Source organism: Thunnus albacares, chromosome 15 (assembly GCF_914725855.1).
Source record: "Thunnus albacares chromosome 15, fThuAlb1.1, whole genome shotgun sequence".
NCBI lineage: Eukaryota > Metazoa > Chordata > Actinopteri > Scombriformes > Scombridae > Thunnus > Thunnus albacares.
Window position 1 is genome coordinate 9,452,082 of NC_058120.1, and position 26,624 is coordinate 9,478,705.

The following is a 26,624-nucleotide window of genomic DNA, read 5'->3' on the forward strand; positions in this document are numbered from 1 at the left end:
CTCTGAGTTTGAAATGTAGACAAAGAGAGGAGTGTAGAAAGATGTGGTTAAAAACCCAGTTTTAACATTGAAGACTAGCATTCCCCCTGTCACACAGGGTCAAATTCATTTACCTACCAAATCTAATGCCGCTCTACTAGAGCTTCCAGATAGCGTTGTGGGATAACCGTTGGTTATCACCGTGTTTTGACTAGCTGTGATTAGTAGTAGATATGAATAAATCATTATAAGTTCCTTTTGTCAAAGCTGAATGGGATTTTGCAGTCGTGAAAAGAGGGAATTAGTGGATCCTGACAGTTAATAACCAGAGTCTGCGTAGACAGAGATAATCTCCTTTAGCCTGCAACATACAGATAGATACTGCCTCCTAGTGGCAGTAAAATGATAATACATCTTGTGAGGCTCAAATACAGCATATGGCAGTTAATATTATCAAGTTTTAAATTTTGCACATTTTAAATTTTATAATAGAACTCATTCTTTATATTGTGTTTTACTTGCCTTATATATTTAAATTACTGTAACAATATATTGCATTAGAGCTCAGTCAGAGAAAAAATGTTTCTTCAATATGATTACAACTAAAATCAAATGACATATGATGCCATACATCAATTATGCATGCTAATCAAGGCTGACAAGTTGCTTTGAAATTTCTGTACACATGGTCAAAGTAACAAACAGAAAGTCAATTTGCAAGAAAAAAAATGTTTATTCCTTGTAAACCTCACAGAGCGAGAGCGCAGCCAAGGTCAGACCTGGGGAGAAACAGAGCAGTGACTGTGGGCATAGAAAACAAAAAACAAAACCAAAACACTTTTCTATACTTTCAACAATCAGTTGACCAAACAACTGGCTAAACTGTAATTTTCACAACATTTTTTTTTTCCCCAGGAGCCGATGACAGCAATCGAGCAAAAAAAAGCTTCTCCATATACAGTAGGTGAAAACCACACGCACAACAATGACCATTTCAGATGATGGTGGAACCACATCGGACTCAAGCGATTTTCTCCCTGCAGGAAAATAACAATAATACCAGAAACAGGAATAAAGAAAACTTTTAACAGCCACTTTGCCCGACAGTTGCAAATACTGTAACATTCACAAAAAGAAATTGGATTTTCTAGTCCCTTACTTTTAACTACACAGTCTACTTCAAACAGGTGACCACTTTCTCTTCCTGCTTTACAGAAACTTCCATTAAGAGATATTAAACTGGATATCTGACAAAACATGTCGGCCAATGTATTTGCAGTACATTCTTGATCACATTACTAGAGAAACAAGCATTCCATTCTTGGCACATGAACTGAAGTGGAGGATCAATTAAATACAATTATTTTGAATGCGATATTAGAGTTGGCATTCCGAAGCTTTGTCTCTTGTTTACATTGCACAGTCCATCTTTACAAATGTTTCCCTTTCAAACAGCATCTGTTTCCTACAGTGCAACTTTAAATTCAGAAAGAAAAAAAAGAAGAAGAGGTGGCAGCAGCTAAACTGAGGGATTTGGAGTTTAAACAGCAGTAGAGATGAGCGGACATGTGATGAGCCGGAAACCTGTGTGCAGTAGACTCTGTGGTGGCTAACATCATCTCAACTTACTGACCAATTGGCAAATAGATTATAAAGAAAAAAGGAGAGAATGACCAAGTCTTGGATTTGGTGCTGTCCGGTGTATCTGTTAAATGTGACATGTATAAGGGACAAAGCTGCCCTCGCCTGCACATAATGGATCAGCTTCCCCACCAGAGGGGAAATCAGTAGGGAGTCCGAAAGCCAAATCAGCATCCGAGGGCAACTTTGTTCCAGTTTACAGGGTGGGGGTCAAATTCTTATCCTTTCCAGCTTAGCCAGATGCTTTGCAACTCATTCAGAAGGGGTGGGTTGTATCTCATTATGAAACTCACTCTATGTCCTCACTCAAGGCACTGTGATCATGACAACTGATGAAAGACTGCAGAAGAAGACGAACTGTACACTTTTAACACAGGCTTCTTTTTCTGCACTCTTTCTTCAAAGCAGGGGGGGGGGGGGGGGTTACCAAACTGCTGTTTTCACTGGTGCTGCCTGGGTTTCATTCATACTTTACAGATTTTCAAGGTCTGCTTCTGCTAACATCAAAAGATCTTTTCCAACTTGTTGTAATCAACACTTGAATCTTCAAGAGCAAACAAATAGAACCACATGATACATTTTTTAAAAAGAACAATTTGCCACCAAACCCCGAAGCAGCTGAGAGCAGGGTTAATTTGGTGTCTGATTGTAGATTAAAAGAATAAATTAAATACAACAAGGGCGAGAGGCTGTGCTAACTTTGCACTACATTCCTCTGGTTTTACAGATGTTGCCATACTACCTTGGGAGAAAAACAATCTGTCAAATAAATTGGGATCCGAGTCGGGCTGTATGACAGATAAAGGAGAACTGTTTTCCAATTTTAGGAGGGAAAAAATCAACTTAAATAATAAAGCAGTTATTCCCCAGGACCAAAAGAGCAGGTAACTGGTTGCAGGTAGTTGCAGTGGTGGTGGGAAAGGGAGAGCAACACCCTTGAGATGAAGATACATACCCGAATCTGTGAGGTTTCACTAGACACTTATGAGAAGAAAAAAAAAAACCCAAAAACAACCGGGACTTCCTAGTTGACATGTGATGTCCGTTTAAGTTTTTTTTTTTTGTCTTTTGTTTTAACTACAACAAATACAGTCACACAATACAACATCCTTCTGACCTGGCGAGGAGAAAACAAAAAAAAAACCCAAGAAAAAAAACAACGTTCTCAGCCGCAGACATGCCGAGCAGATTGGAAGGTGGTGAGCCTGCAGGGGAAATAAAAATGATGGGAGGATGGATGGAGGGACGGGACGAAGCGTTCACTTTTTGAGTGGCTGGTAAACGGAGGCGTTGGGGTCTAGGCCGGAGGGATTGGTGTCCATGAACTTGGAGGAGTAGTGGGGGGCCACGGGGGTCATGCTGCTGGTGTCGGCTGTGTAGGAGATGCTTGGCATGACGGCCATCACTTCAGCTATCTTCTGCTTCAGATCTTTTATCTCCTGTTCCTTCTGCAGGATCTGACCTGAAAACGGGCAGACATCCACGAGTCAGTCATAAAGAACGAGGTAACTTTTGAGAGTTCGTATTCCGAGTCTCGTGTGTGAATAAATATTTTGTGAATCGGACTGACCTTGTGCAATCTCCAGCTGTCTTTTGGCGTCTCCCAGCGCAGAGAAGAGGTCCAGTTTGATCCTGGTCTCTGCGCTCAGGCTGTTCTCCAGGTGCTGGGTCTTGTCTTGCATGGCTGACAGCGCTGACATCAGCACCTCTGTGTCTTTTTCATTCTCCTTGTATTTATGAAGCTCCTTAAAGACGAGGGAGAAGAGATATACAGTCAGGGTCACGTCTCTTGACCGGATGCTTTGGCAAAATTTCATGTTTTGTTAACGGCTCAGTGAGCAGTGTGAACGCTGTCTGACATAAATATTGGCTGATATTTCCATTTTCCCCAACAGATGCTGAACAACTTCCATAACAGATGTGAGTGGCAAATTCATTCAGCACATACATCCTCTCTGTTGCCATTCAAGTTGAATATGTACAGATTTTACACTCTTTTCACTAGACTTGAACACCCATTAGCGGATTGTGGGATGCACACAAAATTCGGCTTCTATAGAAATTCTCAGGATTATGAACAAAATAGTTTATTTTATTCACTCAAACACAAGAATTTTTTTCAAATGTAGACAATTTTTAAAAATCGTGAATTTGAAATTCATAAAACAAATCCTTACCTGAACTTTCAAGTCAAGCTCTCGGATCTGGTCCTCCTTGAGCTTGTTGTCCATTGTTAGTTTCTTACACTCTGTTTCTAATTCAGTTATCCGCCGCCGCAGCGTGTCTGTGCACTCCCCTCTGGGAAACCAAATTAAGTGAATTTATTTTGATGGCAATAACAAATCATAAACACACAATAAGTAAACAAACAAACTAAAGTAAAAACTAAAATAAATGAAGAAACAAACAATAAGTCAGGAGTATAACAATCCATTCTGGTAAAATACTTGAACACTACGTTTCAAATATCAGATGTTATCTTACCTGGATGCTGCTGCTAGTGCTACTGCTCTGGCTGCTGTGGCCTCCTCTAGCTTCTTGCGCTTCTTTTCATCTGCGAGCTGTTTCTCGGCGTTGGCACGAGCCTCCTGCTCTGCTTTGAGCCTCTTCTCCAGTTGGCCCACTGCCTGTTTGTCCTTTTGCTTTGCCTGCACAGCATTATGGAGCCTACAAGAGCACACACATACATATCATAAAACAGCACATTAGCAAACAGGAAATAACGGGTGGAACGATCAGTATTTCTTAACTGTGCTTATTGTTTTGAATGAAAGTGAAACTGCAGATAGATTGAAAAATATGCATAGATTTCCTGAGCAGAAATTAACTTGTAAATGTAAAGTTGTTTTGCAGTGTTGATGTGATGGTTTTCTGCTGACAGCTGCTCTTTCCTGACTGTTTGTTTACACTGACACATGACATGACAGCACCCCAATACCCCTAAGCTTGTAATGATCCGAAACCAAAAAGATCACGAGTCTGACCTTTCTCCGACCTACTGGAAAGTAGAGCCACTCACTTGTTCTGCAGCAGCTCGTTCTCCTGGCGCAGTTGGCCCAGCTCAGTGCGTACAGAGCGCTCAGCGCTGCCCAGCGAGCCAATCTGGCTGCGCAGGTCCTGCTCCACCTGCCGGCTAGCCTGCAGGTCCGCCTTTAACTTCTTAACGTCCTGCTCCAATCTATCCCGGGTGAGCAAGAACAGAGAGACACCTTGACATGCTACTTATATGACATTAAACTAAACTAAAAAAATAGAAAAAACAGTTACATGTATATAGGGCTGGGCAATATATCGATATTATATTGATATCGTGATATGAGACTAGATATGGTCTTAGATTTTGGATATTGTGATATGGCATAAATGTTGCCTTTTCCTGGTTTTAAAGGCTGCATTACAGTGATGTAAGTTTCTGAACTTACCAGACTGTTCTAGCTGTTCTATTATTTGCATTTACCCACTTAGTCATTATATCCACATTACTCATGATCATTTATCAAAAATCTCATTGTGTAAATATTTTGTGAAAGCACCAATAGTTGTCTCTACAATATTGTCGCAATACCCATAGAGGTATTTGGTCAAGAATATCTTGATTTTGTCCATATTGCCCAGCCTTACATGTATATAGTTATGAATACATGATTCCAGATGTTGTAGCCTGAAATTCAAACCATAGATTATGCACATGCAGCAAAGCACTGCCTAAATTATTATTGGAGCCAAGCCAAGGCATGTTCACATTCATTTATTTAGACTTAAAAATAAAATAAAGACTAACCTAAGTCTTTTAAATCAGTCAGCCTAACAAAGAAAACTAAGCATTTATGCTTCTGGGTGTTTGGTGATGTAACTAATTCTTGCAGGAGCAGAAAGTGAAGCTTCACAGCAGTTTCTAATATCCTACTCTGAGGAAAGAAATATCATCTGCCGTAGTCAAACTTTCAGCATAATTCCTGAGAAAGAATCTAATTTGATGCTACAGATATTGTTTTAAAATTTGTCTTGTTTTATCTGCTGCCATCTGTGAGGTACAGAGAAAAATCTGTGACAAAAATTGGGATTGCAAAATGTAAACCGCTGCTAAAATTAGACACACACACACAGGGGGGCGCTAAGAAAATGATACACTGCACATTATGCCAAATTATCTGCCATCATCAACCCAACACTAAACCTACTTTTACCCCTGGGAAATGACTCATAAAATACATAAAAACCACATGAGACTCAACCATGACCATCTGTTTGCTTTGTGCAGTTTTTTTCCATCATGGATGGCCTTAACTAGGGAGGTCAGAAGTTGATCAGCTGATCAGAGGAATAGGGGCAGATTTGGCCATTTTTGTGATGATCTGTTTTGGCATCATACATTTCTGGTCATGTGTTTCTTCCAGGTGCACCAGCTGTTAAAACTAACTGGTGCAATCCATAAAAAAACTGGAAACACATAGTTTTTGAGTGAAGCATAAAATAAAACAGCAGCCAGCCAAAGAGCCAAAGTATGGCAGCAAGTGATGCAAGAAAAACAACAACAAAAAAAAAAACATATATCATGCCACAACTGTAATGTGCTTGAGGTTTAATGAGTACGTACAGGTCTGTGCATGTGTCTCTTACCTAACAAGTGCTTCTGGCTTGCTCAGCTGGTTGTTGGGGATACAGTTGTCTGTGGGATCCCTGTGGGAGCCACCCGATGTCCCCTTCACTGCTAACTTGTGCTTCTTCTCGTTCTTCGCCGTGGAAGAGGAGGATGAGTTAGAGGAGGGCACGCTGCCGTTGGTAGCACTATGGCCGCGGGGCGAGGAGTTGAGTGTTGCGGCATTGCTGCTAGCATTTTTGTAGTTTTTGGAGGAGGAGGAGGAAGAGGAGGAGCAGGAGGAATTGTTGTCCTCTTTAAGCAACAGGTTCTCTGTGCTGCCCAGCTCTGTGGTCAGTCTCTTGTTGTTCATATGGTTCTCCATATACTCCATCTCCTGGAGTTTAGAGTCCACTGATGACGGCAGGATGCTGTTGCTGTTGTGCTGCTTTTTAGCCTCTCCGCCACCCTTTCCCTCTTTCCCTTTTTCTCTATACTCTAACTCCGGCAGTGGTGCCGATGTCTTTTTATTGGCGGGCGCGCCATTCTGTGACACTGGGGGTGTGTCCACTTCAGATATTCCTTTAGCTGCTGCTGCTGCTGCTGTATGAAAAAAGAGGGAAGTGAAAGAGATACATATGGTATATGAAATATATATAACTGCCACAAGACTTCATCTTAAAGAAAATCTCACAAAGTTCTCTTTCCTCTCTTGACCAGTGTGTAACTCTCCACATCCTATTTGAAACATGACTGTAACCAGTATGAGCACTGAAATGTGTGAAATGGCCAAACAACTGCACAACACAACCACACTGCTGTGTTGTGTCTCAATTGATCGTTGTCTTTTTCATATTGGTTGTCTAGTGACAATTTTCCATCAATTTCTCCATCTGTAAGAAAAACCAGAACCCCTTTCAAATCGTTGCCTTATGACACCCAATGAGCAGAGCCTCTTGTGATCGTTGTGTGCATGGTTTGTTTAAACTATGAACCAGGTGCACCTGCAACCACAGACTTTGGCTGAAGAGGAAAAGCATGTGCTGCAAGTGTACGTTCGAGTAACGTTGGCTTGTTTGACAAAACAGATTCATGACAAACTAACAGGAACTTGATAAAAGTTATGTTTTTAGGGTCTGTATTTTTCCATCATCAAATTGAAGGATTCCAACCAAAATCTGCTGAGAACTTTCTCCCCAGGTCCAACGAAAAACCTCTCAAGAACAAAACAAAGCTATGGATGATTATGATTTTAACCAATTTTACACAAACAAAGACAATTCAAAGACACAGTACTCTGTACTAATCAGGCCTTCATGTACAACATCAGTTGCACAAAGAGCATTATTGGAGCGATGCTACACAAGACTTTAAAACACCATATCACATCTTTATCACACTGAAGACATTACTGTTGTTGTTGCTTGCTGCTCCAGTTTCCAACAACAGTTTTGACTGATGCATGACTGACTGGCACATCTTTCAAATACCCAATCCATGAGTGTGTCACCACTGACTCACAGAGGCAAGCTAGCAAACCAGATGGTAATGAGCATTGTTTGTTTGATAGAGAGCAACAAGATAACACTATGCACACTTGAGGAAATCTCTTTACTGTGAGTTGTGCATGTCAAATTAATGACATAATGTGATTTTATTGTTCTGTCCTGGTAGAGAGTGTACGTGAACCTCAGATTTCTTGAGCCAGGTGCTTCATGTGAATGTATGTGCACATGAATCTTACCTTCCTCTGCTTCTCGCTCTTGCCTCTGAAGCATCTGTTGCTCTGGAGGCAGAGCCTGCTGCAGGAGCTGCATGTAAAACTCATTCTCCTTCTGCACCTCCTTCTGCTTCCGGAGGCGCATCTTGTAGCTTACGTAGCTCTTAAAGCCAAAGCCCAGCGTGACCACTGGGTAGCCAATGCTGCAGAGATGGACACAGGAAGTAAACTCTTTCGTCATAGATCAAAATCACTAAGTACTGATTCAATCAAGGAGACATGTAAACAGCTTGACCTCACAACATATTATAAGTTAACATAGCCAAATCCAAATCCAGCTCAACGGTCTTAAAAGCACATTAGATTAAAATTGTGGCCCTCTCTTAGCCTTATGCAGTATATGAACGTACACTATAGAAGCAATGCCAATTTCAGGTTTTTTTTAATAAATAGGCTAATTATCTGCTTATAATTTCTCTTCATAATAACAAAGAGAGTTTAGAAAGAATTAAAAGGAAACTTCAGCCCCTTTTTTAACATAGACCAATAACCAAATGTAATACTGTTTTCTGAAAGCTAATGGCTAACATAACCAATAATAAATACAAGTGATGCTCTTGCTAAAGGAGAGATATATATTTATAGTTCCTACTTGCACAACAGACATATTTAAGTGAATTTACTCTGATTCACCATGAAAATGAGCAAAAAAAAGAGGCATGAGGCCCACAATGTAACCAATCATGTGACACTGAAGATGGAGACTAATTCATATAATGCTGCCTTTAGTCCACGTCATTCCTCTGCACCGTGCTGACACATTCACAGTAGACACTAAACCGAAACATGCGTTTCAGTCGAAATACGTCAGCGTTCCACTGCCTCTATTTAACACAGAACAGGGCCTCACCAGTGTGCAGCAAAAGGACGACACAAGTCCACGTGGAAGTTCTTCAGGTCTTTGAATCTGATGGCTGCCTCTATGTACACAAAGAGTATCCATAGAGACACGGTGGGCAGACAGACGCCTCTCTCTGAGGAAACAAAACAGGACGAAGGTGTTAGAACTGAGCATCAAACCTCAGTGCTGGAGTTAAGACCCACATTGTGTCCATAGCAATGAGTATCAAAAACTGCAAAAGTTGGCAAGAATGCTCAGTCATTGTTTACGTCTCTCTCGAGATACTACCTGAATCATAACTGTATGCTGTATTCAGACAACGTTCTTACAGGTCTTTCAGTGTCAAAACGATGCATATGAGCTTGTTTTTAAAAATGACAGAAAAATATTTTTGCTGAAAATGTATTTACTTAGCAAAGAGAGGTATTGAACTGAGTATTATTTTATCATTTATACTAAAACTCAGGTATAGTACTAGTATAGGGAGAAATATCAGAGGACACCCAGACCTGCTTTTAGACAAACACTGCTGACTTGGGCCAAGTGCCCACTAGATGATGTGACTGTCCCATACAAATGTTTTAGAACACGGACAATGGCGGGATCATTAGACTTGATTAATTAAGATCTGCACGCACACACATACAGTAAACTTCTGTGGTGATCTCCCCACTGCCGCACCATTACTGAACCAGGTGCCTCAGGACAGAGAGGTAAGGATACGAACATTACCCATTGTCTTCTTGGTTGTAATTAAGTCAGACACTTTCACCACCAGGCTGCAGAGTGGTAAGAGATATTAATACTCCCATGACCAATGGATGTATGAATGTCACTGGTGAGTAAAGTTGGATGGCTCAGAAAGCAACTGGGGACCACACTGTGTTCCTCCCTCCCCCAACTGGCACTAGGATTTCAATCTGACACCTGGCCTTTGGTCAACACAGGAGGATACCGCTAAATCAGACTGACAACTAATCCGCGGTGTGCAGCTCACTTACACACCACGCAAAATTCTAAGAAGCAAGCCAACTATTTGTAAATAACATCAACATCGATGTGCATGGGCATTGTGCAACACTTCTCACACTCTCCCCTGTTGCAGTGGAAGAACAACAACTCAAACTTGTACAAGTTCTACATGTAAGAATTCGGTCAATTTACAACTTTAGGTCCACAGTGTAAATACACAGAAAGCTTCTTCCTTCTTTCCTTCATTTGTTTGCATTTGCAGAACTAACGTAGATACAAGGGCCGTGGTCTCGAGGTAGCTTTTGTTCTCCATTTATGGGTCTCTCGCAAATCTTTAGTCAAATTAATAGCATTTCCCAAATGCAGAATTTAAATGAACAAATATCAAGACATCTAAACAGAGGAGGGCCTTACCTGTGTGCCAGACATACTGGACCCATACATAGGTACTGGCAGCAAAGAACAGCCATTGTACTGGGATGAAGAGGAGGCAAATGATGTCCGAGGTAAACGCCACACACACAAAGAATACTGAGAAGGCCTGTTGGGGGAGATTAGAGGTGGCTATGATAAAACAGCAACAGATGCAGGAGAAAGAGATGCAGGTTGCTTGTCCTGGTTAGTATTTCACACTCAACTCTGATAAATGAAAGGCACATTAAGTCAACAGAAAATATGATTGCTAAACATAAAAATGCAGATTAAGATCAAATCTCAATTTGAACCATTCCCTTAAAAGAGAAAAAAGGGAAATGGTTGAGACAAGGCTCGAAAATTATACCAAGAATGGTTACACCAATATTACATTCTCAGTTCTCTCTTTCTGCATGTCTGCGAGACACAGACACACAAAACAAACACACACCTACACAATGGACCTACAACTATGATAGACTAACATTAGCATACAAGATTTAGACAGCATGTACCATAAATTATAACAGACAGACAGACTAATGACCTGCAAGTCTGATCAGATCTGTGGTTCAGCTTGTCATTTTTGAGAGTCTAACAGAATTCAACTGAGGTGACGGGAGACTGGCTGAAAGCTGAAATTTGTTTATGGTCGCCCAGTGTTTATATTCTGCTGCAGCAGGTGCACAATGGATAATGAGTCTCTACCTCTGATATTTGTAACTGCTCTCTCCTGTTGATCAGCCCTCTGTTGCCTCCCGGGTTCTCATGAAGTTTATACTTCTTTTTGTTTGAGTCTAAGAATCAACATAATCATCTTGTGTTTTATTCTATGCTTCTGAAGGGATAGGGTCTGACTCTTTTACTCCACAGTCTCTTTTCCTCTTGCTAATGAACTAAATCACTGATTATGTTTACATGCACACAAGAAATTATGTGTTGGGAGAAATCCGGTAAGACAAGAAATCAGAGCACTGCAATAAGTGTGTTACGGTATAATCCATGTTCACCTGCAGCTGGTCAGCAAACAATCTTTCCTCTAACCCTCTGTGACATATTTGAATCAAAGCTGACATTTCCTAAGTCTATAAGCGTCAAGTTGGTTTTTTTCTTTGGTTTCACTTACTGGACTCATGGTGAAGTGATAAGAAAGGTCATGTACTGTGAGAGACACGTTTGTCTTACCGTGTGTGTGTCTGTACTTCACAAACAACCATTTACAGTTCAGTTGTGACAAATGACCTACAGAATTAAGACTTCATTTCAGTTTCAGTCTGATTTTGGATTGAATTACTTTGGACACAAAGATGCACCACTATGTGTTCTCATATCTCCTTTCATTCAAACACACTGCTGTCAAAGCGATACTTTATCTGTTCTTCTTTTTCATGCACATACGTGCTTGTACAAAGCCCAGTAAAGCATGTACGTACACGGCCAACAAGTCATGTTTCACAAACAGTAATCTGGCTTATCGTGCTAGAGTCAACTCATTCTCATTTGCATGGCGTTTAAGCGATACAGCTCCTGCAAAAAGGCAATGTAATCTAAATGTGATAAATAGCACATGATGAGTGTCAAACAGGAAAAAACAAAATGCTGAGATAGCCATCTGTAAGACATTGCTCATTCTCTATCTTTATGAAGGTACATTTAATGACAGGATATAGCCACTCACCAGCCCCTGGTATCTAAAGGAGTCGTACACACTCCGGATGAAGAGCCAGAATGGCCAGAGGTACTCAAACCTGAACTCCAGTACAAAGTCTGCCAGTAGCACCAGTGCCCACACCACCAAGAACTTCAGGTACAGGAAGGTACTACAAAAAAAAGAGAGAGAGGACAACTATTGACACAATATGTTATGGAGCACATACACACAACAACCTTCAAGAGTGTTTTTTCATATTGGCCATGTGATGTGTTGACAAGAATGGCCCTCCTCTTCATCATCTACAGTCAATATATAGGAAATCATTATAATGTTAGAACAAAGAGATTCAGCTTTATTGTGAATGTGTAGGAGGTGGTAGTGTAAAATGTATAGTATATCTGGTGCTTTTTGCGGCTGTTTGATAGATTAGTTGCCTGTGTGTGCTGCGATCAGTAGAGGTGGTTTATGTTATGAAATGCAACTGGGCGTATGTACAGGACACATACAAAAACATGTAAAAGACTTGTGTAAGCATTCTGTAAGAGGTCTGTGGCTGCACCTTGATATGTTCTTAGGTGACGCTGCTTTAAAAATTTGGACATGACAACATGTTGGGTTGTGGAGGAGGTGCATACACCCGGGGACGTTGTTATGATGTATTTGCTGTCTTTCCTGTTTCACGATCCATGTTACTTGAATGGGATGAATATATTGGATTGCAGCTGACATTATTTTGTATTTAAAAGCACTGAGACCCAGAAAGTGACACAGCAGGGATTGTTCCTCTTTGATCTCGAAAGCATGACTGTTTTATGATGGGGCACCTGTTCAATAATTCAAGGACTGCCTCACATCTGTAGATCTAGATGCCACATGTGTAACTAGTGGCCTTTAGCATTTGTCTTGTCAGATAAGTAGAAAGTCTCGGAGAGGTCGGACCTGTCAGGTGTTGCTGGGAAGGACAACCAATCAACTTCCAAGTTGTTCAAACTGAACAGTGCAGCAGAAGCACTACCGAATCTGACTGCTGTCTTATTAACTGGTGGATGGTTAACATTAGCTATATCATTACTGAATAAATAAGGCGCATGTAGTGAAGTTGGCAATGAGCAGACAAAGCTGCTGGTGCTAGCTCCTTCAAGTTACCTTAGCTAACAAGGAAAGCGGCTAATTTTAACGCGGCTGGCAGTTGACAACTGACGTGAGCAAACGGTAGATAGTCCGTGTTGTTTAATTAGTATCCAAATATCCGCTACAACTCATTCTCAAACGGGGACGTTGCTGTTATAAGAGACCTTGTGACATGGTTCAAAAACAGGCTGTTTTTGGGGCCTAGCGCTACAGCTAGCTTAACAGCTACCTGCTAATGTACAACGAAAACATGGCAGGGCACTGACATAAACAGTTAACGTCAGGAAAGTTTCATGTTCTGCAGCTTTCGGGCCATGTGCATTCAGTGCCCCCGTTATTGTCGTGAGGAGCCAGTCTGCATGTAAGTTACCTGCCGTATATACCCTCGGTGATTCGGTTCCGTTTTAACGGCCGTCGGAGTTTGCTGCAGTCCGCATTGCGCCGCTTCATCCTCCTCCTCTTGGCTTGGGCCTTCGAGTAACCACTGTAATCTTATCCAGTTTTCTTGTGTATACGGACAAAGATAATAAATGAAGTGCCTGTGGTGTATGTCGCTGTTATTATCCCCCCCACACTGGAAACAAAGAAATAAATAAAGGACTCTATTCGGGAACCTCCTCTTTTTCTGTTAGCGCAGGCTCAATAAAGCCCGAACCGCGCTGTGTTTTAGTTGTCAGACGGTCCTTATATCCAACCAATCTTATCCGTCGAGGCCTCTCTGTTTGACGGATACAGAGATGGGCCATTAATGTTGCACCGTGTCCGGTCGCTCAGCTCGCCTCCACCAAAGACAAACAAGGGAGAGAGAAGAGATGAGGGCCGCTGTGTGTGGGACGTGTTGACGTTTAACCAATCAGATTGTTTGTGGACAAATCGGGCATCGCTGCTTGACCAATCAACTGATTACAGAGGCGGGTTTTTTTTCTTAGAGGTTTTTTGCCTTTGGTTTATTATGAACTGAAAATATGCAGTCTTTGGGAAAAATTCCTTTTGTGCCACATACAAAAACATCCATTCCAGCATTGCGAGGTTATTTATATCAGAGCCTTTGTCTGTGGTTCATTGACATACTTGCCCCAGGGCCTTGTATGCCATCTATGTTTGGTTACCACGTTAAATTATGTGCCTAGTGTGAGCGTGTATTTGACAAAAGGGTGTCTTTGGCAGTTGCCTATAATATAAGTAACTTTACCTGTGGCTGGTTTGTTCAGTATTGTCTGTTGGACCATAACAAAGTGGCTTAATTAATAAAAGGATAAAAGTAGAGCGAGAATATGTAAGGTGAAGTGACCTTGATCATTTTCTTAGCTGAAATATAAAAGGAATTTTCAAATATTTAAAAAGAAATCTGTAAATTTATATTTTTTGGGCATGAATAAGCAGTTGACAAACTTCCTGTTTTATTTTTTGGTTGTTGTTAGTTTTGTTATCGTTTTTTTGTATATATGGCAAAAAAATAGCTAACGGGCTCACTAAAATATACAAATATGCATATTCTGTATTTGTGCATCATGAGATATTTTTCAGATGGGGCCTTTGGTAAGGTCTTGCGGTTGCGCCCCTTTTCAAAGCGCCAGGGCGACACATGCGTCAGTTGAAAGAGAAGTACGCAAAGATCTGCAATGGCTCCGCGGTACGCACCAAGTCTGCGCTCCCGTTTGGCACCTTTTCTGCTTTTCCTGCAGATAGGGTTCATTGTTATATATGCCTTTTGCACTGAGATTGAAAACAACGTACAAAAAGATAGGACTACATTCAGCAACTTTTACCCAGGTGAGTTTGTTGTGAGTTTGGAGTGGGAATGGTGAGGGTAAAATGTATAGCATTTCATGTTTCATCTGAAAAGCCCATTAACGAAGAAACTATGTTTAAACTAACGTCGTATATAAACTTTAAAAAACAAAACAAAGTAATACAGAATCCAAGAATATCGGGGAGGGGCTGCAGTTATTACTGTTGACCCTTGATAAGCTCATAGAGTTGGCTCAAACTTTAGGACCAGATGACTGTTAAATTGTCTCATGAAAACTGGGCTGAAATACAGCAGAAAATGACTGTATATAAGATCATATAGGACTGTATTGTGATTCAGGTGTCTGACAATTTTTAAGTCTTCTCCTCTTTTGCAGAATTCCAGGATGTGAATGTGATGGTGATTCTAGGTTTTGGCTTCTTATGCACTTTTTTAGTGCGGTATGGCTTCAGTGGCACTGGGTTCAACCTCCTTGTGGCTGTCATGGCCACCCAGTTGGCAATTATACTCAACGGCATTGAGTCCTGGTATTACAGAGGGAAGATCAGGCTAGATTTGAAAAGGTACAGTGATCATGTTTTAATTCTGATAAGCGGATCTCTTCTGGATCCATTTGTCCTTATACAGTATGTGTGTATGGCGTATAGCAAAAGATAAAGTTACATGATGGAACAAAGGTAACTTAAAACATCAGTTAAATGTGCAAATATAAGGAACATAATATTGTAGGATATCTTTTCACTCCTAACTTTTGTTATATATATATATAATATATATATTATATAGTTTTGTAAATTCTTGTTACATTTTAACATAGCTTGGTGGTTGCTGAGATGTGTGCATCTTCTGCACTCATTGCAATTGGAACTGTGGTGGGGAAGACCAACCCTGTCCACCTCATCCTCATCGCCCTGCTGGAGGTGTCAGGGTTTGTCCTGAATCAATGGCTCCTCCAGACTCTGCTGAAGGTGAGCAACTTTTAACACCCTTCAGGACAAAAAAATTCACATCACACTGTACACACATACACTGTGCACGCTACTCAAGTAAATAATATGATTATCCTGCTTTTGTTGGTAATTTGCTAATGATAATGTTTCCTGATTCTAGGTCCGGCTTCTGAACAGCATCATGCTGCTTCACATCTTTGGGGCCTTCTTTGGGCTCACGCTGACGTGGATCCTGTATCGGAAAGGATCAGAACAGCAATTTGAGAAAGAGACATTTGACCGCAAAACAGGATTATTCTCCATGTTAGGTGTGTTGTCTTTCCGATGTTACTGTTAAACAGGGCTGTAGGGGGGAGTACAAAGCCAGCATCCACCTTGGTGAAGCGTCTCTGAGAAAGAGAGCAAACCTCTTACTCCTGTTATCTGTTGTCTCTGTTCTCCAGGGGCCGTGTTTCTGTGGATGTTTTGGCCCAGTTTTAACGCAGTCCTTGTGGATGACCGTATTCCTGGGAGGAAGCTGGGGGCAGTGTGCAACACCTACCTGGCCCTGGCTGTTAGTGCTGTAACAGCAGCTGCTGTGTCTGTGCTCACCAGTCCCAAGGGAAAACTAAACCCAGTACGTCTGACATTTAATATGTTAGCACAATATTATGCTCTTTCATGTATAGAGTCACTAATGGCTGGAGTAGAAGGACTGATACCTGTTTTAAGACCATGACAACCACCAATAAATCTTATCAATGTGCTTCATACCAGCAACATCTGATCTACAATGGGGCTTATGTCTTCACTCCTCTATTAGATCCATATGCAGTCTTGTATCCTTGCTGGCGGTGTTGCTGTCGGGGTTTCCATATCAGCGGTTCATCATCCGTGGCAGGCCATGACAATCGGATTCACTGCCGCTGTTGTATCAACCATTGGATTCCGATACCTCAAGGTTTGGATCACCACATGAAGACATTTAACCCTTTGATTTAATAATCCAGTCATCACAACTCCTCATAACCTCTCATCTTCCAGATCCACATGCTGCTCGCGTTTCAGTGCCATGACACCTGTGCTGTTCTGAGCACATATGGGCTCCCTGGTCTACTGGGATGGCTGGCACATCTCATCCTGCAGCTTATAGACGCTGATAACCACACAATGTAAGAGTGTGCTATCATGTCATATGCATATTAACACATAAACACACTAAAGGTGTAACACAATATTATGGTCTTTCACAATACCTTTGTATTCAGGAAGGCCTTTTCATCTTAACTCTTACTATTTTCTTTGTGTTGTGTGTTCTATGTTATTAATACTGTAGCACTTTGAGTTTCACTATGAATGAAAAGTGCAGTACAAATTAACTGTATTATTATGAATATTATTATTATTATTATTAATTGGTCTTCCATTTGCAGGGCAATCAGGTTTGCTGTGTTTCACATTTCTGCTCTCTTCATCACCGTAACTCTGAGTCTGTTGACGGGAATCATTACTGGTAAGGTTTTGATTATCTGCACGTTTGTACAATCATACAAGAAGATTGGGGTTTTTTTGGCATTATCCTGTAGTAACTTAATGCAATCGAAAGTGAAATATTACCACAAGATGCAGTACATTTTTACTTTACGTTAAGTTTTCATTATTTTTGTGAAATCCAGGAGTCACCTGAAGTTGCCTCTTTTTTACGGCATGTAAACACCTTTTACTCAGGTTGACATCCATAAGTCAGTGCTGTATTATATGTCACTTGTTAGCTTGTTTTCCTTATGACTTTTATGTCACCATTCAAAGGGCTGCTGCTGAAGTGGAACTTCTGGAGACCCCCTCAAGACAACAAATGTTTTGATGATCAGGCTTTCTGGGAGGTTGGTGATCAAAATTAATTTTTTAACAAGGAAACAAAACATCCACCAGAAGATAATTCACTGTACTGTAAAAAATATTATTAATTCTAATTATCTACAAGGATAATAACCAGAAATGCACTTGGAATGTTTCCTTTCTTCAAATGAATAAGACAGAACTGAACAAAATATCTCTGTTTTGCAGTTTCCCCATCTTGTAGTGCGCAAGTAAGAAGATGGAAAAAGAAGCAGACCAAGTCTGATCCTGGAAGTACAAACCTTTTTTTGCATTCATTCATGTCAGTGTATATGATTTCATACAATATATTACATTCCATATGATACATTTATATCATGTATATGCAAAGTAGTTATTAGATGTTTTTATGTGTGCAAGACTGGGACAAAAAGCAAGGTTGAGATGTGGAGGAATATAAGACTCATTTACTGCTCCGTTTGTTTCTGTTTAATGCTGCCATGGATGTTACACGAGCAAATTGATGTGTTGCAGTCAAACACATCTCCAGTACATAAATAACACCCTGCAGTTGTGAAACCTTTGTTGACTTTAGGTCAGCAGTGTAAGCTAATTAACCTTTAACAATAAATCTGGATCACTGCAACATTTTAAACCTGATGTAGTGTTATTTCAGAGGAATACAAACAGTCCCACATGATTACATTCAGTAAATATGTGTGTGTACAGTAATGTGAAATATGCATTTCTCTCAATGATATTTTGTACCATGATAATTTGATATTTCCACTCTACAGACAAATAAATGTCAAATTAAAGGGTGTCATAGAAGTCAGTATACCCAAAAGAAATGTGGACAGTTCAGGGAAGTATAGCTCCCAAAATACACATTTTGTTATACACAAGTTGTAAACCATTATACCAACATGGCTATGCAGTCTGAGTGCAAACAGACACTTAAAAGAGGTGCCACATTTGAAAATATTCAAACTTTCAAGGAATCTGTGAAAATTTGTGCTTAGATATGATTTAGCCTTTTTATACAGCAAACAACATAAATTAAATGTGTTAATCTGAAAGCTAAAAAAGTCTCTATATAAAGTGGATAACCACTAAAGCATATTGTCTCATACAATATAGAAAGCAGAGTGTTTAACAGTGGACAAACAGACACACAGAGTCCATTACTGCCACAGATCTTCTGTACGTCCGAACTTGAAGACCAAACCCCTAAATCAGGAGAAACGATGGTAATGTCAGCAACACAATTTGCAAAATACCTGTGCTGAAGTGTAAGCAAGGGTTGGAAATAAGACGCCGCTTAGGACTATTAACTTACCCGAAGAAGATGAATGCATTTTGGAAGAAAATGGCAATACCAGGGTACACAACAGGCTTCTCTGCAAAAGACAACAGGTTTACAGAGGTGAAAAAATGAGGCAGTATGTATTATTTTGCACAATAGCACACCAGAACTATATCAAATTTGATTCACTTTATAAAGCATACTATGTATATTCAGTTACTGCATCAAATTGGCTTATCTTTGATCACTACAGTTTTCAAAAAACACTGTAAGAGCCTCTCGTTGTCACACCGCAAAAACTATACAGTAGGTGCAAGTTGAAAGCAGACAAACAGGACTTACGAGGCACTACAAATCCTCCAAACAGAATCCACATGGAGGCAATGAGGGAGCCAAAAGCCAGCATGAAGCCAATGAAGAGCCAGACACGAGCGCCTGCAAACAAAGATAAGAAAGGGCGGGTTACTGGGTGACTCCACACAGCACTTCTTAAAGGTTCACCTCCACTCAACCGCAAGTTTTTATTATTGTTACTTCGCTTGGATGGTTGAGCTTCACTGTGCAGAATTATGTATGTGCAGAGTTGAACACTAGAAAGCTGTTTCCACACTCATCTACTGAAGGGGGAAAGTTTCTCTGTGCTCACCGTAAATCTGAGATTAAGACGTGTATGTACAAGCAGGATTTGTGTCATCGCAACCAGTTTGGAGCCAATAGTGGTCCAATATGCAGCTTATAAGAATGTAATGTGGAAACATGGAGCCTTCAGCGCACATACACTGAGAAAGGACTTTTCAGTGAAGCTGAAAACATCTTGTGTCCAGCAGTTAAACTTTTGAACAGAAAAATATGTGCATATTCATAGATTTTGGATTTTCAATGAAGGACAAGGAGAAGATGTTATTTTAAGAATTTTTAACTTGTTAACTGAACTTTTTTGTCGAAAAACCGTATTAGACACAAATTATTATTTACGCACAAAGAGTATTTTCACATGTCTGGAGGGGATCTTTAAAGGTTTGTGTTTTACAGCCTGTACTAAATGTTGTAATGGTCATACATACAGTCTGAAATTAAGGCATACTGTAAGTACTGCAACCGGATGTAACAGTATCAAAATATTCAGCTAGCCAGTAAAGAAATGGGAAATGGAGAAAATTAAATGTTTATGGGGAATTTAACTCATAATATCCAGTAGTTCACCATATGTTTCCTATCATACACACCTGTCTGTCCCATGCAGCCTTCGCTGTAGCTGTCTCCTCTCACTTGGCCATTTGACACAGCATTTATCCTAGATGAATCAAAGAAAGAAGAAACTTTAAATACAAACATATGATAAGCTACAGAAGCTGTTTCAGAAGCTGTCAGCCACATCTTGTGGTCTTCCTAAGCGAACGGATATGCTCAGTTGTCATGGATATGGTTTAGTTGTTATCACATGACCTAAAGATGGAATTTTGGTCATGTGACTTTGTTGTGTGGGCACTAGACGTAAACTAGTCACCGCATCGACTGGGAAGGGTTCAAAGTCATCAGCAAGGAGTCAGTGGATGGTTGGAATAAGATTAAGGAGGCCATCTTTGAACAGACAGTTCAGAGACAGTGTTAACAATCTCACCCCATAACAACTGTTATTATGTGACCGAAATTCCATACTGACGTCATGTGACAACATAAACATGAGATGACAACTGAGCTACAGACAGCTGAAAGCTTCAGAAACACCATGTAAGTGGACCTTGTGATGAGAATGATTTTTGTCAAACTCAAGGATTCAATATTTCATGAAACAGGAATAGTTTGCAAAGTCATCTCATATTTACATGAGAAAAGCCACCGTGGCAATGACTCCACAAGTGTGATAAGCGTGATGAAACTGTCCCTCATCAGGATATTTCACTGCTGCATCGATGATGATCCACCAACCGGTGAAGAACTGCAACGACACAGGATGCAAAGTAAGCCTGAGGATCTCAATGACCATTATGGTGACATGTAAAGTTTTAATGAGAATGTGTAATATATAACTCTTAAACAGGAATTCACAGCTGTGCATAATAAATTGCAACTAGAGGCAAGGCTACATACAGTGTGTATGCCCTAGCTGGGGAAATAAGTGACATACCAGGACTCCAGCAGCTATAGATGCGATGGTGTTTCTTCTTTCACCCCAGTCCACATTGCACTCACAGTCTCCGCACCGGATCCCGTCCAGAAATCCTGACATGACTCTGGGAAAACAGCGTCAGGTCGAACAATGACAAAAGTGAAAACAACATTAGAAACTTATAGAAAAACTCCGTCATCTCGACAACACAGGCGTCCATTATATATACTGACCAACATGTAACAGCCAAATACAATATCCACCAAAAAAAAAAAAAACTTATATCGGAATTCACAAACAATGAATATCTTTGTGCGCAATCGCTGTACAGTAAGGATGATGCTCAGCTTCCTGACTCCCACACAGACCAACAACAGCGAGATATTCAACCGCAAATGATCAGTGACATCTACTCGACAACAAGGCTGTCGACGTATCCGCCTCAAAACAGTGGAAACACGCCGTTTATTTATAAAGCAGGTCAAAAAACACCAGAGTGTCGTCGGGCTCTTTTGTTCATCGCTTTGGCACTAGCTATCATTTCCTTGAAGGTTCCTTCTCGCTACGAAGTCGCTGAAAATAATTACACAACTCAAACGACAACGGTGTTATCGAGGAAAAACATACACCTCGGTGGCGTTGCTCTAACACAATGTCATTTTAAAAGGGAACTGTTACCTTTTATTTTCGGTTTTTGATGTGCACCCCCTGGTTAAGCTCGACTTTGCTTCCGAAAGAGCTCGGTCATGCACATGCGCAGTTCACCCCCCACCCATTTGATGAAGTGAACCTCTGAGACGCTGTTGATGTTGGTGCCTTCAGGTGTCGTGGGACAAAATGGTTATGGACGAGTCAAAAAGTGGTAGCTATATATGGGTTGTAGGGATTTTTAACATCGTTAATCATAAAACAGCGTACAAGAAGGGAGTAAAATCATGCTGTAAACAGTTCATACTAAAAGTGAAATATAAAACAACACACATGAACACGCTTTTTCTAGTTTAATACGATATTTCAGCATGGAATTCTGAATATCTGCGCAAATGTTAAAAAATGCTCACCAAACTTTACAACATTGCATTTAGCACAAGTAAAGTTACTTATGAAGATATTGCAAACTGCAACAAATGCTGGACTCAAACAATAAACACGGAAATACTTTAAATAGGGGTTCAGTGATGTTCGTGGTGGCAGAGAAAGCAGCAACATATGTAAAAGGTGGTTTATTTATTCATTTATTATTTTGAAAAAATGTTTATACTTTGGTTATCTCAGTGGAAGCAACTTTCCTGAGACAGTCATCAGAACATTTTCATTACATTTTCTGTTAAGATGATCTACAGATTGGCTTGGAGGCATTTGGGGGATTAGTGACAGAGACATCATGTGTGAGTCACATGGGGCATTCACGCCTGCTGCTGACCCTTTATTATTTACACTCTATAATCCTTGCAACTGTGATCAGGGTATAACAGAACGGGGGTTCCAATCCTTTTTGATTCGTGACCCTTTGGAAAGAAGCAGCAAATAGTCTGCTTGGGACAAACTGTCACTGGTTGCACACGTCTACCAGTTGTGACCTTTTCAACCAGAGACAGACTTGTTTTCCACTGTTTTATTTGAACACTGTATATTTATAGAAAAATAATAAGAAAAAAATACACTAATTCTCAAGAATAAAATGGAAACATAAAAATAAACATAACTTCATGAAGCCTAAATATGATTTTTTCCTTATTTTCCTCATCTGAAGACTCTTCAGTTTTATCTCACCATCCCTTGTGGCAGTTTGTAACCACTGCTATAGAGATTACACTTGGGGCTGTATCACCAGTCCACATGTATTTTATTGTTGTTGATTACATTGAATATACATTCACAATCAATATTGCAAAAAAAAGACATCAACTATTAAGTTAGTGGTCCATAAAATATTATGTTGTGCATCATAATTTGAAATTAGTAGTTCAACAAACTGTACAGCTACTTTATAGTTGATAGTCTACATTTCAAAGTACCACGCGAGCCAGTATAAATGAGTAAACACTTCAGCCAGATGGGCAAATACAAGATGATCTTAAAAAACTCCAAGCAATTGCAAGGCTACAGATATGGAAAGGATGATGACTCCAAAGTATCCAATGTAGCCATAGGCACCATTCATCCTCTTGGCTGGATCTGGAATAAAAACATAAAAAAGCATAATGCAAACTTAAACCAAGGCAGAATTATTTGAAACTTATTAATACAATTTAGTATGAACAGTGAATACAAATTTTGTTCATAAGGGACGTTTGATTTTAAAATTTTACTCATCTAATATTTTGTAGCTAATGCATGAAAGTGAATTACTTGTTCTATCATCACTTAACTTCAGCAATGACTGTAATTTACTTTTTAACACATAAAACTCATTTATGAATGTATTAGCTGCATAACCGTTCATTCATAACCTATGATCCACATGTCCATATCTTGTGTAAATTATTAACTAGCAATAAAGAGCCAAAAAAAAAAAGTTCAGAAAATCACTGCTTTGTAACCTCTGTGACACCTGAACTTCAGCCTTTACACACCTAATGCTACAGTGTTATGCTGCCTTTTCTTCAAAATTACAAAAATGGTATCTTATTATGCATCAATGAATGGTCCTATTATACTGCTGAGTATCAGAGTAAATATATTGTCTATTTATCAGCAGTGCAGTGAAAGGTTTGACTGTTACCTTTATGCAGTGATCATTACAAAGCAACTAGGAACAAACTATTATATCTTCAGAAGTGTGTTTTATTCCTAAAAAGGCTCTATCCTGATATAACTCCACATCATAATATACTGCAATAATATTTCCAAATATACACATGATACTCTGATGCTACATTGGTCTGTATTATTAATTTATTCAACCTTAAAATGTATATAAAATCTTTTTTGTGGGTAAATTGAGTTCAAGTGCGTCCTCACTTCCACTAAACCAGTGTCAGTCTTACCTCCAGTGTAGTAGCCCCAGGCGTAGGACAACCTGCTGGTCACCCAAATAGCCCCCAGCACAGATGCTGATAGCTGAGTATATAAACACAGAATCAGAGTCAATGGGAGAGAACAAGGGTGATTTAGTTAAGTGAAAATGTGCTTAATCATTGTGACACTGTTTTTCAGCCTTGACTGTTATCTGGTGATTCATGCCAAAGATCATGAGGAATGTTTGCCCCTCCCACACGTTTGACATGATGAGTTGTAACAATTTTTGTGGACATTAATATTCACTTCTATGCCCAAAAAGTACAGCAAAAGACTAAAGACAACACAGAGAAATTATGGTTGTGTATAATTAAGTGTATAAAAATGATACATACTGGATAGACCAGAGCTGCAATGGTCTGGAAAACAAGCCATTGAGGGTAAACCTCCAGGGTGTTCTGATGTGCTCTCTGGATGCAGTTGAATACCTGTTCCTTATCACTGTACATAGTGGGATACTGCAAAGTAAAGCAAACGTTAATCATGCAAAAGAGCAAGAAACACAGTAAAGTGACCTTTAAACAATTTTGAGCGTCCAATTCTAACTTTTTTCAATATTTTCCTCTTAAGTAAAATTTTAACTACCTTAACATCGTACTTCTTTCTGGCAGCCCCAACCTTGACCGCGAGATAGCCAAGCATTATCCAGCTGTAGAGGTAAGTAAATATGACATATCCAAAACTGGACGGTAACACTGTCAGAATATCCATCTCCTGTCGATACTTAGCCTGCTTTTCAAGCTGCAGGTGTACAGAACACGACGGCGCGCAAACGAGACGAGGGGAGAGGACGCGACTCTGCTTTAAAGCGTTGTGTAAAAGGAGGAAGCAACTAACGTAAACAGAGCTGAGGTTATATAAAAATATCGCGAGATCTCGTGCTTGCTGTGGTTATAGTTAAAGGGCAATGCCAGGAATTTTTACCCCTCATATTTCAGTTGATCAAGTTAAGTCCACATGCTGAAACATGAATGTTTTCCCACTCTTACACCCCAAAATTGTACTACTACTACTACTACTAATAATAATAATAATCATCATCATCATCATCATCATCATTATCATCATCATCATTATCATCACCTTCAAGGCTCTAGTCCTTATGACAACATAAAACATTATAATACATATATAATCGTATTGTTTACTTATGACCTACAGCCGTGACGGAATTACATAATTGCTGTCGTCTGAAGTATATAATGTTAAAAAAATGACATTCTATTCATGATTTTTTATTTTTCTAGAATCAACATGGATAGATGCTTAGGATTATCTCACAATACCAATCAATGCAGACTGTGTCTGTAGGACAAGTCTATATATAAAATCTATATATAATCAAAAATATCAGCGCTGCCTAAAATGCAGCTCTGTTGTCGCAAAGCATATATTGTATTTATGGAATGTGCACTGATTTGATCTTATGCCATTTTGTCAATACCTTCTTGAGACACCAACTGTAGCCTATATAAAGAATTTGTGACTTATCAACAAAATATATGCTAATCCTGCATGTGGCTGAGCTTGTGAATAGTAGAGAGTAGGACCTTGGTACATCCATGAGTAGGACCCTGCCTGGAAACTTCCCCTCCCTCATTTTTGTCACATTACGCATGAGTCTCAGATGAGGAGAGCACTTGTTTAATTAGGAGAAAGGAAACAAGCGTAAAGTGGTGAAAAGTAAGTACATTTACTCAAGTATTGTACTTAAGTACAACACGGACACAATGGATAATATAACAAGCTTTTAAAATACAACACATTGTTAAAGATGAAACCAGTGGTTTCCAACCTTTTTAGCTTTTGACGTCTTACAAAAAGCAGTGTGTAGTCAGGGTCACATTTCAGATGTCTATAAGTTGTGAACAGCTCCACCAAATAGCGATTTTTCCCTCTAAACTTCTCACATGGTTTCATTTCAATAAATGTTCAAATGATCCAATATTTCATCAAAATTCAAAAACTGGAGAAAAAGTCCAAAAACTTTGTTTCTCTTCTTTCCTTTCCCATTAATCATCTCACAACCCCTCAGGTTTATCTGGTGACCCTTTGGAGGGGCCCGACCCTTAGGTTGGGAACCACTGGATTAAACTAGCTAACTGTATATGAAGTAGTTCAAACTAGCTCCACCTCCAGCAGCTACAACAATAACATGCTGTTTACACACTGATGCTTCAGTATTAACAGTCCAATGATGTCTTACATAATAATATATCAGCCAGAGGGACCAAACGTGTACCTTTAATTTCACACTTTAAGTACATTTTCCCCAAATCTAATGAATGTAGCGACCAAAGAGATGAGATGATTTCCTTATCTGCACCATATAATCAATGGGTAAACCTTAACATGAAACCAACATGAACACGCAAAGACCGTGAGTACATTAATAACATTTGAGAAGTACTAGGACTTAATGAATATATTCACAACCTACTTTGAAGGATAGTTTTGCTTTGTAAATAATGCTTTCTGCATTTACTCTATTTTCACTTTGGTGGATCAACACGCTGTTGTATTTTTTCTGCTACACTTGCATTTGCTTGTATGTCTGTTTCCCTGCTGGTTTATAGTCGATCTAATGATTTGATTCTTTTGAACAACGTTGTCAGAGTTTAAATGATGTTGATGAAATGGCTTCCTACTGTCCTGAATCCAGACAGCTCGGCACA

At 39.7% G+C, this 26,624-nt stretch overlaps 4 protein-coding genes across 5 annotated transcripts; 1 reads left to right on the top strand and 3 right to left on the bottom strand.

The window, feature by feature from the left end:
• Positions 1-688: 688 nt before the first annotated feature.
• maco1b (macoilin 1b) lies at positions 689-13,676 on the bottom strand. Of its 2 annotated transcripts, none has more exons than XM_044374024.1 (11): positions 13,362-13,676; positions 11,885-12,026; positions 10,207-10,333; positions 8,830-8,953; positions 7,944-8,122; positions 6,241-6,799; positions 4,640-4,798; positions 4,105-4,287; positions 3,798-3,918; positions 3,191-3,365; positions 689-3,082 (listed from the first exon to the last, which is right to left on the bottom strand). In XM_044374024.1, exons 1-11 carry the CDS (start codon positions 13,439-13,441, stop codon positions 2,880-2,882), a joined length of 2,052 nt encoding a protein of 683 aa, XP_044229959.1. In that variant the 5' UTR covers positions 13,442-13,676; the 3' UTR covers positions 689-2,879. The 2 variants fall into 2 exon arrangements, with proteins under 2 accessions (XP_044229959.1, XP_044229958.1); XM_044374023.1 differs by having other exon boundaries at positions 6,241-6,802; positions 13,362-13,673.
• A 204-nt stretch (positions 13,677-13,880) lies between these two features.
• rhd (Rh blood group, D antigen) lies at positions 13,881-18,584 on the top strand. Its single transcript, XM_044374025.1, has 10 exons — positions 13,881-14,764; positions 15,121-15,307; positions 15,562-15,712; positions 15,855-16,002; positions 16,138-16,310; positions 16,497-16,634; positions 16,718-16,845; positions 17,107-17,186; positions 17,483-17,556; positions 17,741-18,584. The coding sequence occupies exons 1-10, from the start codon at positions 14,614-14,616 to the stop codon at positions 17,765-17,767; spliced, it is 1,257 nt and encodes a 418-aa protein (XP_044229960.1). The 5' UTR covers positions 13,881-14,613; the 3' UTR covers positions 17,768-18,584.
• On the bottom strand, positions 17,987-21,720 carry tmem50a (transmembrane protein 50A). The gene is made up of 7 exons (XM_044374026.1): positions 21,607-21,720; positions 20,947-21,052; positions 20,645-20,757; positions 20,045-20,112; positions 19,161-19,253; positions 18,852-18,912; positions 17,987-18,742 (listed from the first exon to the last, which is right to left on the bottom strand). The coding sequence occupies exons 2-7, from the start codon at positions 21,046-21,048 to the stop codon at positions 18,697-18,699; spliced, it is 483 nt and encodes a 160-aa protein (XP_044229961.1). The 5' UTR covers positions 21,049-21,052; positions 21,607-21,720; the 3' UTR covers positions 17,987-18,696.
• A 416-nt stretch (positions 21,721-22,136) lies between these two features.
• mgst3b (microsomal glutathione S-transferase 3b) lies at positions 22,137-24,800 on the bottom strand. Its single transcript, XM_044374028.1, has 4 exons — positions 24,535-24,800; positions 24,285-24,407; positions 23,919-23,991; positions 22,137-23,106 (listed from the first exon to the last, which is right to left on the bottom strand). The coding sequence occupies exons 1-4, from the start codon at positions 24,658-24,660 to the stop codon at positions 23,006-23,008; spliced, it is 423 nt and encodes a 140-aa protein (XP_044229963.1). The 5' UTR covers positions 24,661-24,800; the 3' UTR covers positions 22,137-23,005.
• Positions 24,801-26,624: the final 1,824 nt, after the last annotated feature.

What these genes read in the sequence shown, in the direction of transcription:
- maco1b (XM_044374023.1), bottom strand. Translation starts at nt 13,441, where the DNA reads ATGAAGCGGCGCAATGCGGACTGCAGCAAACTCCGACGGCCGTTAAAA. An exon ending in AACGAGCTGCTGCAGAACAA is followed by an intron (nt 4,288 to 4,639) that starts GTGAGTGGCTCT and finishes GTGCTCTTGTAG; the next exon opens with GCTCCATAATGCTGTGCAGG. An exon ending in GCACTAGCAGCAGCATCCAG is followed by an intron (nt 3,919 to 4,104) that starts GTAAGATAACAT and finishes TTGGTTTCCCAG; the next exon opens with AGGGGAGTGCACAGACACGC.
- rhd (XM_044374025.1), top strand. Translation starts at nt 14,614, where the DNA reads ATGGCTCCGCGGTACGCACCAAGTCTGCGCTCCCGTTTGGCACCTTTT. An exon ending in ATTCAGCAACTTTTACCCAG is followed by an intron (nt 14,765 to 15,120) that starts GTGAGTTTGTTG and finishes CCTCTTTTGCAG; the next exon opens with AATTCCAGGATGTGAATGTG. An exon ending in TCCTCCAGACTCTGCTGAAG is followed by an intron (nt 15,713 to 15,854) that starts GTGAGCAACTTT and finishes TCCTGATTCTAG; the next exon opens with GTCCGGCTTCTGAACAGCAT.
- tmem50a (XM_044374026.1), bottom strand. Translation starts at nt 21,048, where the DNA reads ATGTCAGGATTTCTGGACGGGATCCGGTGCGGAGACTGTGAGTGCAAT. An exon ending in GCCACGGTGGCTTTTCTCAT is followed by an intron (nt 20,113 to 20,644) that starts GTAAATATGAGA and finishes TGATTCATCTAG; the next exon opens with GATAAATGCTGTGTCAAATG. An exon ending in AGGCTGCATGGGACAGACAG is followed by an intron (nt 19,254 to 20,044) that starts GTGTGTATGATA and finishes CTTTGTTTGCAG; the next exon opens with GCGCTCGTGTCTGGCTCTTC.
- mgst3b (XM_044374028.1), bottom strand. Translation starts at nt 24,660, where the DNA reads ATGGATATTCTGACAGTGTTACCGTCCAGTTTTGGATATGTCATATTT. An exon ending in GAAAGAAGTACGATGTTAAG is followed by an intron (nt 24,408 to 24,534) that starts GTAGTTAAAATT and finishes TTTACTTTGCAG; the next exon opens with TATCCCACTATGTACAGTGA. An exon ending in TTGCAGCTCTGGTCTATCCA is followed by an intron (nt 23,992 to 24,284) that starts GTATGTATCATT and finishes TTATATACTCAG; the next exon opens with CTATCAGCATCTGTGCTGGG.